The sequence below is a fragment of the Ochotona princeps genome, chromosome 28, assembly GCF_030435755.1.
Source record: "Ochotona princeps isolate mOchPri1 chromosome 28, mOchPri1.hap1, whole genome shotgun sequence".
NCBI classification, from domain to species: Eukaryota; Metazoa; Chordata; class Mammalia; order Lagomorpha; family Ochotonidae; genus Ochotona; species Ochotona princeps.
In genome coordinates, this window is record NC_080859.1 from 20,482,124 (window position 1) to 20,495,637 (window position 13,514).

General features: G+C 43.6%; 1 protein-coding gene across 2 annotated transcripts in view; it reads left to right on the forward strand.

Annotated features, from left to right (window-relative positions):
* The window catches only part of FAM169A (family with sequence similarity 169 member A), a 32,238-nt gene extending 18,724 nt beyond the window's left edge, over positions 1-13,514 (forward strand). The window contains exons 5-13 of one of the 2 annotated variants that reach the window (XM_004586166.2): positions 757-928; positions 1,515-1,694; positions 2,398-2,526; positions 2,978-3,090; positions 4,572-4,611; positions 5,373-5,511; positions 7,663-7,819; positions 9,666-9,869; positions 12,530-13,514. In XM_004586166.2, coding sequence (XP_004586223.2) covers positions 757-928; positions 1,515-1,694; positions 2,398-2,526; positions 2,978-3,090; positions 4,572-4,611; positions 5,373-5,511; positions 7,663-7,819; positions 9,666-9,869; positions 12,530-13,078 — 1,683 coding nt within the window. In that variant the 3' untranslated portion in view covers positions 13,079-13,514. The remainder of the gene's footprint in view (positions 1-756; positions 929-1,514; positions 1,695-2,397; positions 2,527-2,977; positions 3,091-4,571; positions 4,612-5,372; positions 5,512-7,662; positions 7,820-9,665; positions 9,870-12,529) is intronic. The other variant, XM_058656315.1, reaches the window with a different exon arrangement.

Genomic DNA, 13,514 nt, shown 5'->3' on the forward strand with positions numbered 1-13,514 from the left:
AAAGAAGTTCCTGGCTGCTGGCTTCGGATTGGTGCTGCTCCATCCAGCCATTGTGGTCACTTGGGGAGTGAATCATTGGATGGAAGATCTTCTCTCTGTATCTTCTCTCTGTGTATCTGCCTTTCCAATAATTTAAAAAAGAGAGAGAGAGAGAGAGAGAGAGATGGAGGGAGAATGGAGGTTGTTTCCATGGTACAAACAAAACATGGGGCTGTGAAATGAACATTTTACCTGGAAAAGGTGTGACAGATTCCTTTCCCAAGAGCATAATTAGGACTTCCCTCGTCAGATGAAGTGATTGTTCTTTTTTGTCTTTAGGGAAGAACACACGTGTGTGTGTGTGTGTGTGTGTGTGTGTGTGTATTTTAGTGTGCTGGCAAGCAGAAGTGAAAATGAGCTAGGAGACTGTCCTTAGAGGGGCTGCGCTTGGGCTTGGAAGGCCCTGTGTCTGGGCAGCTGGAAGCAGAAAGAAGGCACAATGCTGAACGAGACACAGGGTGATTGGTATATTGGGCACTTGTTTAGTTTGTTTTGGAATTTTACCAAAAAGTATTGTTCTATGCACCCCTCCCCCCCCCAATGTGATCGCTAGTGGTATAAATGGTGAATCTCACACCTGTGTTAATAAAATGCTTAAATGGATGTGTTTAAAGTGTTTTGAATGCTGGTGTGAAGTGTGGGAGCTGGAGCAGGGTAAATGGCTTCTCCTTACTGATGCATATTTTAACTTAGGCCTGTTGTTTGACTCTTTTGTAGGTGAGCACCCTTGGGGAGAGAGTGGTTCTGTATGTTCTGAATCGAATTATTTATAGGAAACAGGAAATGGAAAGAAATGAGATCCCATTTCTGTGTCATAGCAGTACTGATTATGCTAAGATTCTGTGGAAGAAAGGAGAGGCCATTGGGTTTTATTCAGTGAAGCCTACAGGTGAGTTTTAAAGCTGTGTAAGTCTATAGAACAGTAATAGTATATATAATACATCTAGCTGACTGTATTTCAAACAGTGACAGCTGTTTATCCTATAGTATATGATACAAAGTTCTTCTCATTATCACGTTCTTGCCTGGCATATAATAACAAAGAAATATTTTATAATATTTATATGTTTAATGTTCTTTTTTAAAGTTTTTATTTGAACTTTATCGGAAAGGTGGGGAACCAGAACTTTCATCCTCTGGCACACTTCCGCAGTTTCTGGAACTGAGCCAGTCTGGGACTGAGTTAAATGCCATGAGCTTGTAAACTCCAGTAAGAGTGGTGGCGAGGCTCCCATACTTGAATCATGGGCTACCTACCAGGGAGTACGCCATTAGGAAGCTGGCCTCAGATTCCAGACTGTAGCTTGTGCTAAAGACCCTCTGTTTGAGGATTTGGGCATCTTCAGTGCTGTTAATCCCTGTGTCAAACATCCGTTCCAGTCTCCGCAATGTACGGGAGATGCTTAAGTCAGGTTTGATAAATGTGTTTGTATTTTAATGTGAAAAATATTTGGTTTCTGTTGTTATTACTGCAGGAAGCACGTGTGCCTCATTTCTCACCCAAAGTTACCAACTGCCAGTTCTTGATACAATGTTTGTAAGAAAGAAACATAGAGGGAAAGATTTTGGGCTTCATATGCTAGAAGACTTTGTCGATTCCTTTACAGAAGACACACTTGGCTTGAGGTATCCACTGTCTTCTCTCATGTATACAGGTAAAGGACTAAATTCAAACAAATTCTGACTGACTGACCCAGAATGTTGTACACATGTATATATTGATAGTAATTACATTTGGAGTTGTTGACCCATTAGGGCTTACTTTTGATGACAGAGTCCCAAGCACTTAAGCTGTCATTATTCAGTGCCCCCTTGGACATATCAGCAGGAAGCTGGCAACAGCAGAGTAGTTGGAATTCTTTCCAACACTCCAAAATAAGATTCTGACATAGCAGACCGTGCTGGGCTGGTCCCAACCTTTTTGTTATTTCATTTTAAATTTGGAATCACATTTTGTAAAATTTCACTTAAAAATAAACTTGGGATTTTGGTAAGAATTTCATGGAATTTGCAAATTAATTTGCTGAGAACTGGTATTTTGATACTGCTTGATTGAGTCTGACAGCTGTTTTATTCTGTTCTGCTGTATCTCTCAGTGACATTTAGTATTTTCCTCTGTGAAGGTAAAGCATGTTTTTATTAGGGTTTTATTGGATGGTCATATTAAAACGTTTTGGGAGGTCTTAAATATTACTTATAAATTAGACAGTTGTGTGTTTTCCTTGAGCTGCCTTCCTGGCAGGTTGTCACAAAAGTTGTTCTGGTTCCATTAAGTAAGTTGATTAACTTTCCATCTTCTTTTTGTTTTCAAAGAAGTTGATAATAAGAGATTTCTAGAAAATTCTAATTCTTTTTCAGCTTGCAAGCAATACTTTGAAAAATATCCCGGAGACCATGAACTGCTCTGGGAAGTTGAAGGTGTTGGCCACTGGTACCAGCGAATCCCAGCCACCAGAGCATTACAGAGAGAAGCGCTTAAAGTCACAGGTAGCAGTGTTTTCAGTTTGAACCCAAGTCCAGCTTAAAAAGTTCCTGATAATAATTATGTCTTACAGTTCAAATGTGTTATCATGTGCGCTTTCTAGTAAAAGACCCTCTAGTTTAAAGTTTGGATTTTTATTATATCCTAACTTTGAGTCTCTACTATGAGAACTTAGAATAGCTCAGCTAAGTGTTAACAGATTGATGGGAATTCTGGATTAGAAATCAACCCAGCAGTGGCATATGAAATAGATCCCAGGGTAGCAAGGTAGCCCCGGATTTCATGCCTCTCCAAGGTGACTAAATACTTGAAATAAATATTGAAGACTCTATAGCAATCTCAAAATTTCCTTTTAACGTCAGTACCCTCTTGAAAGCTTTTATGAAAATCAGTACAATGTTAGAGCTAAGCCCCAAACCCGGTTGAGTTTCAGTATTACAAATTCTTTATACACAGCAGTTTCCCAGAATGAAGCTAAAAGAGCTGTGTCTGGAGACTGTGGGATTGTGTCTGTTCCAGAACACGAAGCAGGAACTGAAGACCCTAAGACCGGGGAGGCACAGCTAACGGTAGGTATACTGGATGTTTATGTTAAAACATCATTTTTCTTTCTTTAAAAATATATTCAGTTAGCATTTTAAACTTACATGCTAGCATCCCAGTGTTTTTCAACTATGTTAATTTTCTTGGTATCATCTGTTAATTGATTTCTAGGACTTAGCGTTCTTTGAAAAATAATTCTAATGATATTAATAGTATTTCAAGCTAAAGAAAGATAATTTAGGAAGTACATGAAATGATATAGAAGAAAATAGGAATCTATAACCACAGTTTACTATTATGAAGCATATATTTATATACAGTTCATTTTTGTTTTTATTTTGTTGTGCTACTTTTAACTGTTTTTTTTCTGTTCCAAAGCATAATTGTTAAGTAGTAGCACAATATTTTATTGTCTATTCTGTTAACAGGTTGATACTCATTTTTTCTTAACATGAGATACCGAGATTTTTCCATTTTTAATTTTAGTGTGTATAAATAAACATTTAGATTAAAAAAAGCATTTAGGTTTAAATCATTGTACATGCACATATAAATTTAGTAATAAGCCGGGATTGTGACGTTTTCCTGGAACGTTGAAGGCTGTTTCCGCTAGGATTTGTAATGCACTTTGCAAATACCGGGTATTCTGAAGGTAGGAAGACAGAGCTCATTGGTGTAAGAACACAGAGCAGAAGTCCTCGGCTGAATTTCTGCGAAGTTCCTATCTCATTGTGAGAGATGAATTTTCTTTTTTAAAGATTTATTTGTTTTTTATTGGAAAGCCAGATTTACAGAGAGAAGGACAGAAAAATCTTTTGGCCGTCTCCCTGCCTGTGGCCTGGGAAAGCAATAGAGGACGGCCCAAGACCTTGGGACCCTACACCCGTGTGGGAGACCCAGATGAAGCTCCTGGCTCCTGGCTTCAGATTGGTGCGGCACCAGCTGTTGCGGCCACTGGGGAGTGAACCATCGGATGGAAGATCTTCCTCTCTGTTTCTCCTCCTCTCTGTACATCTGCCTTTCCAGTAAAATAAACTAAATCTTAAAAAAAAAAAAAAACCATACAATAGGGAATGATATTGGGGAAAAAGACAGTTCATTTGGGAAAAGGCTAGATGAGATAGTAAATGGAGAATCCTCCAGGAGGTGTTTCATTGGAAACTGAACTTCAGAAATCAGGAGGGAAGTTTGGACTTAGGCTGCATGTTTGGATTCACCAGCAAATTTCCTTAAATGCTGAGGTGAGAGCGAAGGAAGAAAGTGTGAACTCAGACAAGTGGCCGGGGACAGAGGCGTGTGTAGCTCGGGTGCGTATCACTAGCCTACATGGCTTGCATAGGTTCTTAGACTCGTAACATGAAGCTATAATAGGACCCTTTTCTGCTTCAGGTGAATTTTCTTAACACAAATTTTATTTGAAAGAGTTTTTCTTTGAACCTGTGAATGAAATAACACGAATAAAGACAGAAAATACAGTCTACAGCTTTGGGTTTCATCTCTGTTTCAGATTGATTCTCTAAAAGATACCTTCGCAAGCACTTCTGAAGGTAAGAAATTCGGCCACTCTTTCAGTAAGTATTTGTGACCCTCACAATCTCTCTCTCTCTCTCTCTCTCTCTCTCTCTCTCTCTCACACACACACACACACACACACACACACAGGTTTTGTGTCACCAGAAGAAAACTTATTGAGCTCCAGAGTCCAGATCTGGGCTCCAGTGCCACCATAACCACCACCCACTTCATAATGCCAGTATTGAGTAAGTAAGCTGTTGTACCTCTCTCTTTTTGGCTGTAAAAACAGGGACAGTAATATCTCACATTGATAATTTAGACAAAGATGCCGGGGCTGGCAAGGTTAACCCTCTACATGCCAGTGCCAACATCCCATTTGGGCACTTGTTTGTATCCTGGCTGTTCCACTTCCCTATCCAGCCTCCTGCTGAAGGCCTGGGCAAGCACTAGGGAGTGACCCAAGTTCTAGGGCTCCTGCACCCGTGTGGGAGACCCGGGAAAAGTTCCTGGCTCCAGGCTTCGGACCAGTCTAGCTGTGGGTGTTGCAGCTATTTTGGGAAGGGAACCGGTGAATGAAAGATCTTTCTCTTTGTCTCGCCCAGTCTCTCTGTAACTGACTTTCTAAGTAAATGAATAAATCTTAAAGAGACAGAAAGAGAGCTAACTTTGTTTTTTTTTTAAATTAACTTGAGGGAAGGGCAGTCATTTAGGAGTTTGTAGTGTTTTTGTGGATTATAATAAGTGGTCCTTTAAATACATGGTTAAGATTAATGTTGCTGTTGTTTTCCCTCAGGTCATGATAAAACATGTCTTTCCACACGTACTCGGAGTGGTCATCTGAAGCGGCCTAAGATTGGAAAACGATTTCAGGATTCTGAGTTGAATAGTGCGCTAGGTGAAGATGAAAAGACCCGGCAGGCTTTGATAAACAAGTAATAAAGTTGTTTACTTACCTTATTTTGTTTATTCTTGACTTTTGCGGTTTTATCGTTCAGTTCTTTTTTTTTTTTTTTTTATAATCCATTTTATTGTATTGTTGTTGACAATCTTTACATAGTTAACTATAGTTGAAGGGAAATCAAGAAAGAGAAGAAAAAAAAAAAAGGTTCAGGGGGATAGGGAGGTGGGCAATGCTATTATGTCCATATTGTTTCCATCATGTATCTGAGGTAAAAGGGGATATTGAGGGAGAAGCCCCACCTGGTTTCCCGCCCACCCCAAGTCCCGGATGTGGGGCATGCTCTGAGATATGTGCTCAAGTGGAGTTAATAGTTCTCCAGTTATGAGTCACTGCCAGTTTCGCTCGATGAGGTGGTCCACTGATTGATATGGTCCATCATGAAGTCTCCATTTGTCCCATATTTCGCTGCCAACATGTAGCTGAGATGAATGATTGTCCTATTCTGTCTTCTGTCTTTTCTTGGTTAGAATTCTGAGTCCAGCAGTTCAAGTGGGGAGATCTCCAAAGATACTTTGAGGTATTCCCAGACCAGATTCTTGTATGTTCTAGCAAGCACAGGGCCCGGCACAGTCCATCACCCTGATCAGCTGGTGGTTGCAATTGCTGTGTTGGTTCTGTTTTCAGTTCCTACTTCCACTGGAACCAATGGGTGTTGCAGTCCAGCCTGGTTCGGCCCAGCACATACTCGGCCCTTACATCAACCAGTGGGAGCTGTAGCCTAGTTGGGGCGACCCACAATAACCCCCACCAGACCGCCCCCTACCCTGGTTTGCCAGTATGTGTAGCAGAAGACCAATCTGTCCCCCATCCCATTTGGCTCTGGTACTTGTCAATGGGTATTAAAGCTTGGTTTTATCTAACCAACTCAACCATCCAGCCCTCACAGATATTGTTGAGTACCTCTCTATCTAGCCATCCCAGCCCCCGTCGTAGTTTTCATGCCCTCCCACGGGAATAGTGACCCAAGAAGGGGGAACCCACTTTTTCCCTCCCAGGTCTCTCTGTCCCGGTTTATGCACTCTTTAGGTGGTCCTGTGATTTGACTCGACAGAATTAGTCCCCAGTGCCAGCTTCTGCCAGCTGATGCTGTGGCCCTGATCTTGTCCATATGCAGCGCACAAGTGTTGTAGCCTTGCTTAGTCGTGTCTGTCTCTATCCCAGCCAACACTCTCCAGTGGGAGTGGTTGTCCAGCGAGGGGACCAGCCCCTTAACCCCCCCGCCAGCTCTGCCCCTCCCTTCCTGGATCTCACGTGCGCTGGATGGGTGCTGCATTCATATCCAGTACAGGCAACCACGCCCTGGCGTTCCATAATGTGTACTGGCTTTGTCGCAACCAAACCCGGCCCATTCCACACTCTGTTCTGGTGATCGGATTTGCCAGAGGATGACATGAACTGATTCAGCCTGGTCTGCTCCTGACCCATGCCGAATGCATGCCAGTGGGAAACTTTCCATGGCCTATTCTGGGCTGTTTCCAATCATGCTTCTCGCGCTTACCTGCAGGGACTGTGTCCTGCCTTATTGTTCAGTTCTTAAGAAGGGAGTTGGTATTTCATTGTATGGTGAATGGCCTTGATGTGGGCGTTTGCCTTGGAATTCCCCAGGGTTACTGATTGCACTTAGCGGTAGTACTACCTTGACAGTATAGTTTAGAATGCTGGGGTTTTAGTCAGTATTTGAAGAACCTCAATTTTACTTGGTAGTCATTGAGCTTTCTGAGCTGTTGCATAGAACTTAACGAGTTTTTGGGCCCAGCACAGAGGCACGGTGTCTTGCACACGCCGGGATCCCATGTGGGCGCCAGTTTGTATCCCAGCTGCCCCACTTCCCATCCAGCTCCCTGCTTGTGGCTTGGGAAAGCAGTGGAGGACGGCCCAAAGCCTTGGGACCCTGAGGTCCCCTGGGAGACCTGGAAGAAACTCCTGGCTCCTGGCTTTGGATAGGCTCACTTCCAGCCGTTGTGGGGTGTGAATCAGAAGAAGGAAAATCTTTCTCTCTTTCTTTCTTCTGTAAATCTGACTTTCCAGTAAAGATAAAAATCCTTAAAAAATAACAAAGAATTTTTGAACTTTCATATTTATCTTTAATAAAATAACTAAGAATATCTTCTTGCTCTTTCAGATTGGACACGGTGGCGCACACATCAGAGAGCTCAGAAGAATTCCTGGAAGAAGAAGCAGAGCACAGAGCGATTGAATTTGAGGATGAAAGCACCGAGAAAGATGTGCGGCCTGTCCCCGAATCACAGCCACGCCCGGAGAAGCAAGATGCTGAAAAGGTGTGGACTCGTGGGTTCAGTGAAAGAAAGGAGAGCAAATTAAAGTTTAACTTTTTCTTTTCTAACAGTTCCTAAAAATTGGAGGTATATTGAAAGCAAAATAGATTTAACTAGTAAAATGAATTATTACATTTAAAATATAATTAATTTGTGGAATTAAGCACTCCTAAAAACATGTGCACAGATTATATAACCTCACTGAAGCAGTTAGAATGCCTATGTTGGTTATGTTGTATTTATTGATTTAAAATTAGGAAGGGGAGAGAGAGAGGTTTGGGAAATTGGAGGGTGTTAAAGATCTCATTTGCATATTTCAGTAATGTGCTACAATGTGCGGAATTATTCCAAGATGTCCTGGCTTTGGCTAAGTGAGCTGGCCGAGACTCTTTCCATGAGATGGCTACTTCCTCCCTCTGGCAGAGTAAACTATAACTTTTTTTTTTTAAGATATATTTTTGTTTTTATTACAAAGTCAGATATACAGAGATGAGAGACAGAGAGGAAGATCTTCCGTCCGATGATTCACTCCCCAAGTGAGTGCAATGGCCGGTGCTGCGCCGATCCAAAGTCAGGAACCTGGAACCTCTTCCGGGTCTCCCACACGGGTGCAGTGTCCCAAGGCTTTGGGCCATCCTCGACTGCTTTCCCAGGCCACAAGCAGGGAGCTGGATGGGAAGTGGAGCTGCCGGGATTAGAACCGGCATCCATATGGGATCCCAGCACGTTCAAGGCAAGGACTTCAGCCGCTCGGCCACGCTGCCGGGCTCCAGAGTAAACTATAAGTTCTAACAGGCCCAAGAATTCCAGGCTGATGAGCTGGCTCAATACAATGCACATTAAATCTGGATTCTCTCTAGTTCCTCCTACGAATGGCTGGCTAATGACGCAGTGGCCGAGATAAAGCTCGGGACACCCACATGCAATGTTGTAGTGCCTGGGTTGGAGCTCTGCCTGTTCTTCTGCTCCAGCTACCTGCTGGTCTGTACCATGGTTCACGTGCTTGGATCCCTGTGATACATGGGAGATTCTGATTGAGTTCTCTACTGTTGACCAAACCTGGCTAAGTCCTGGTTGTTGCAGGCTGCTGTAGAGTAAAGCAGTGATTGGATGGAAGATCTCTGTTTCTGCCTTTAAAACAAAATGAAATAAATTTTAACTGCTATGAAGGGCTCACAAGAGGAGGCAGACCCTTTCTCCTGAGTTTCTCACAAAGTCCTGGTCCTGTCCTAGCTGTACAAGAAGAGCCTGAGAATGGTATACTCACAGATTCTTCCCTTTGGCTGACCCTAAAACATACATGTCCCCTTTCCATGAGTAAGCCTGTTATTTAACTTAGATCCTGTGGTTGTTTTTTAAAAAAAAAAAAAGATTTAGAAGGCACGATTTTTTTTTTAAGTTTCTTGTGGTAGGGAGTGATGAAGAACCAGAGAGAGTGTTTTCAGCAGCTGGTTTGCCCCCTTTCCCTGCTCAATGGCCGCACTGGTCCCCAGGCTGAGTGCAGCCGAAGCCAGCTATCTGAAACTCCTGTCTGGGTCTCCCATGTGAGCTGCACGGTCCCAAGCTCTTGGACCATCTTCCGCTGCTCTCCCACGTGCATTAGTAGAGGCTGGATCACAAGCACAGCAATGGAGGCTCAGATTGCCCCTGTATGGGATGCTTGTGTTGTAAGCGGTAGCTTAACGTATTGGAATAAAGACAGGTGATACCCTTGAATATTTAAAATTCATCCACAATTTGGTTGATTACAAATAGAGGCTGAGAAGGGACCCATCTTGCATAACAAGTTTTTTTTTTTTTTTAATCATATTGTAACTTTTCTTCCCCTCCCTCCCACCGCACGGTGTAGGAATCTGAATTAGAGCCTGTGAATGGTGAGCTGATGGATGAGAGCCTTAAGACCTCGCTGGTAACTGAAGAGGAGGACTCTGCTAGTGAGGGGTTAGATGAAGAACTGAAGGTGCAGTCTTTCAGTTCCAGTGAAGAGCCTACAAATTTTGCTCCCCTGGTGGTCGAGCCTTCAAAACCCCCTGAGACTGTTGCAGCAGATAAGGTAAGAAGCAAATAGCATCATTTTTCTTAAAATAATAAAAGTAGAGAAATATTGGTGTTACTGAGGAAGAACTGGACTATATTTCTTCTCTAAGATTTACCTGCACAGTCTCTCAGGAAAATTTAATAATATTTAATAAGAAAGTGAATGCATAGCAGTATTCCCTAAATTCTAATATTTTATAAAACCTTACTCAGATACAATTTATAGTAGCAAAATGAGCTTTATTTTACAGAGGGAAATACTCAGAAAAACTGTATCAGATTTTATTTTAAATGTTTGTGTTCATAGTCAAAGCAATGCAGTGGTTTAGTTACTTTAAAGACACAGGCTGATGGTAGAGAAAAATTTTGGTGTGGGGTCTTTTGTTTAGTCTTATCATTTATTTCCTTATTTTTAGAGATTTATTTTTATTGGAAAGGCAAATATACAGAGAGGAGAGATAGAGAGGAAGATCTTCTGTCCGATGACTCACTTCCCAAGTGACTGCAATGGCCTGTGCTGTGCCGATCCGAAGCCAGGAGCCCAGATCCTCTTCCGGGTCTCCCACACAGGTGCAGGGTCCCAAGGCTTTGAGCCGTCCTCGACTGCTTTCCCAGGCCACAAGCAGGGAGCTGGATGGGAAGCAGGACTGTTGGGATTAGAACCAGCACCCATATGGGATCCTGGCGCATGCAAGACGAGGACTTTAGCCACTAAGCTACTGCGCCAGGCCATACTTATTTTATTTTTGATGTTTACATTGTCAAGAGGGATACATGCCCTTGTGGAACACTGATTAGGATGAGAAGGATGGAGGAATGGGGGAAGTAAATGAGGCAGTTGTTTCCAGTTTTTTCCTTCCCTCCTGAATCTAGAGGACGGGACGAAGGAAGTGGAGAGGACTGCTCCCAGCAGCCTAATTGCATCAGTACCCTGGGACGTGGGACGAGCACTCGGTGTCATCCTAGGGTCCTCAGTGTGGAGCATGTTCCGAGGGCATGGCCCAAGTGGTTTTGGTAGTTCTGAGGTGGTGGTGTTTTTGTTGTTCCAAGGTTGAGGAAATCCTTTCAAGAACTGACCTGGTCCACCTTAGCATGTCTGCTCGCCCAGATACTTGCTGTTCAAGCTTGGCCAGGAGAGTTTTCCCATTTGTTCTGCCACCCATCATACTAGATGTTCTCTGCAGGTCCCAGTGATCTGTCATATCCCCCACGCGCATCTAAGCATGCCGTGCACTAAACAGGCTTCGGCAACAGAGGAGGCCTACTATTGACACATGGACTCCGCGGTCAGACCACACATCCTGTGATTTTCCTTGGGGGTTAGAATTTTGAGTCCAGTGTCCAGTTGTTTGGGGAGGACAGCGTGGTGTCCCAAAAGAAACCTCACTGGAGCTGACCCCAGATCTAGTTGCTGTGTATGCCAGGCAGTACAGAATCCAGCTCAGTGCATCACCTACATCAGCTGACACACACACACTTCTGGTTGCTGTCGCCCAGTCATTTCAGGCTTCCGCCCCATCTCATATGCAAACCAGGGATGCTGCAGCCCAGTCCAACGCTGCCCTCCACGGTGACATTGCCTTCACACACACCAGCAGGAACTGCAGCCTAACTGAAGCAACTCCCAGCCTAATTTTTTTTTGAAATTTTTTATTTTATTATCATTTTTATTATTTTTCTTGGTATAATTCTTTTTTTTAAGATTTAATTTTATTACAAAGTCAGATATACAGAGAGGATGAGAGACAGAGAGGAAGATCTTCCGTCCAGTGATTCACTCCTCAAGTGAGCCGCAACGGACGGTGCTATGCCGATCCAAAGCCAGGAGCTGGGAACTTTTTCCAGGTCTCCCACACGGGTGCAGAGTCCCAAGGCATTGGGCCGTGCTCGGCTGCTTTCCCAGGCCACAAGCAGGGAGCTGGATGGGAAGTGGAGCTGCCAGGATTAGAACCGGCGCCCTCATGGGATCCTGGCGTGTTCAAGGCGAGGACTTTAGCTGCTAGGCCACGCCACCGGGCCCTCCCAGCTTAATTGAAGCGACCCCTACCAGGCCCATCCCCTCCAGCCTTGGTCCATTCACATGCAAGTAAGTACAACAGGCCAGTCCAGTCAGTTCTGCATCCCATTGGTTCTTATAGACATGTATTGGTGCTGCAGCCTAGCTCTGCCTTGACTAGTCCTACTGTCCAGCGCACACTTAGGCCAGCAGGTGCTATTGCTTGTCCAGCCAGGCCTGCCCCCAGCTCTAGTTCAAATGCTCACTGGTGGGAGCTACAGCCCAACAGAGGTGTGCTGAGTTTCCCTACTAGGCCCAGTCCCAGGCCCAGATCTTGCAGTTCCTGGGTGGCACTGCGGTCTAGCCTGACAGGATTTGCCCCTGCCTCAACACTTGCTGGTCGATGCTGTGGCAAAACCCAGCCAGCCAGTACTCACTGTTGCTCATGCACATACAGTGAGTATAGTCACTTAGTTCTGCCTGGCTCTCCCCTAGCCTAGCTCGCTGGGGGCCTTTAGTGTATCTTTAGAAACAATAGTGTATCAGAATATGAGACAATTTAGAAGAATTTGGATTTGTGCAGAATAGTACACACAGTTGCCAAAGTAATGAAGATCAGAGTCATTGCATGTTCACGTCTAAAAATTTGAGCTGTATTACAAAAGCTCCTTTATTTTCAGATTCTACATACGACCGACTCAGATGTGTTGACAGACCAAGGCCCATCTGATGAAAAGGGGTACACAGAAGAGAAACTGCCTTTTGTTTCTAAAAAGAAGGCACATTTTGGGAGTTCAGACAGTGTCGCTGCTATGTCCAATGAAGATCGACTGGACAGTGGTTTTCCAAACTCTGTGACACCCGAGTTGTCTGAAGAACCTGTCTCTGAGAACTTATCGCCCATCCCCACTTCCTCATTGGAAGACCAGGGTGAGGAGGGGGTAACTGAGCCCCAGGAAACGTCTACTGCTCTTGCTCAGAGTTCTCTCATAGAGGTGGAACTTGAAGATGTGCCATTTTCCCAGAATGCAGGACAGAAAAGCCAGTCTGAGGAGCAGTCGGAAGCATCTTCGGAGCAACTCGATCAGTTCACACAGTCGGCAGAGAAGGCTGCGGATAGCAGCTCGGAAGAAATAGAGGTGGAGGTGCCTGTGGTGGACAGGCGGAATTTAAGAAGAAAGGCCAAAGGGCACAAAGGACCTGCTAAGAAGAAAGCCAAGCTGACCTGAAGAAACGTGGATGAGAAAAACCCTCTTGTTTGTAACCTTATTGTTGTTTTTAAAATAAGGTAATTAATAAGCAGCATGGCGCACAGGACACACATTTCCAAAGTTACAATTTGAACTTGTTAACCATGCAGTTTTTCTCTTCCCTTCAGGATCTAAAATTCACCATTCTTTTTAATTTTTCAGGCTATTTGTGTAAATGCATTTTTTTTTTTTAACTTTTATTAACCATGTATCAATTTTGGGAAACCAGATCATATTCTATTTTGTTTAGCTGGTGGGGCATCTGACCATTAGTATTTCAAAAAATAACAACCTAAAAATCAAAGTAGTAGGCTTTCCATTGCCTGTAAGGATCACAGAAACCTTTTATACTAAGGATTTTAATAGTTAAACTTGCTGAGGGTTCTTGGAGTTTTATCTTCAGTATAAATCAGGA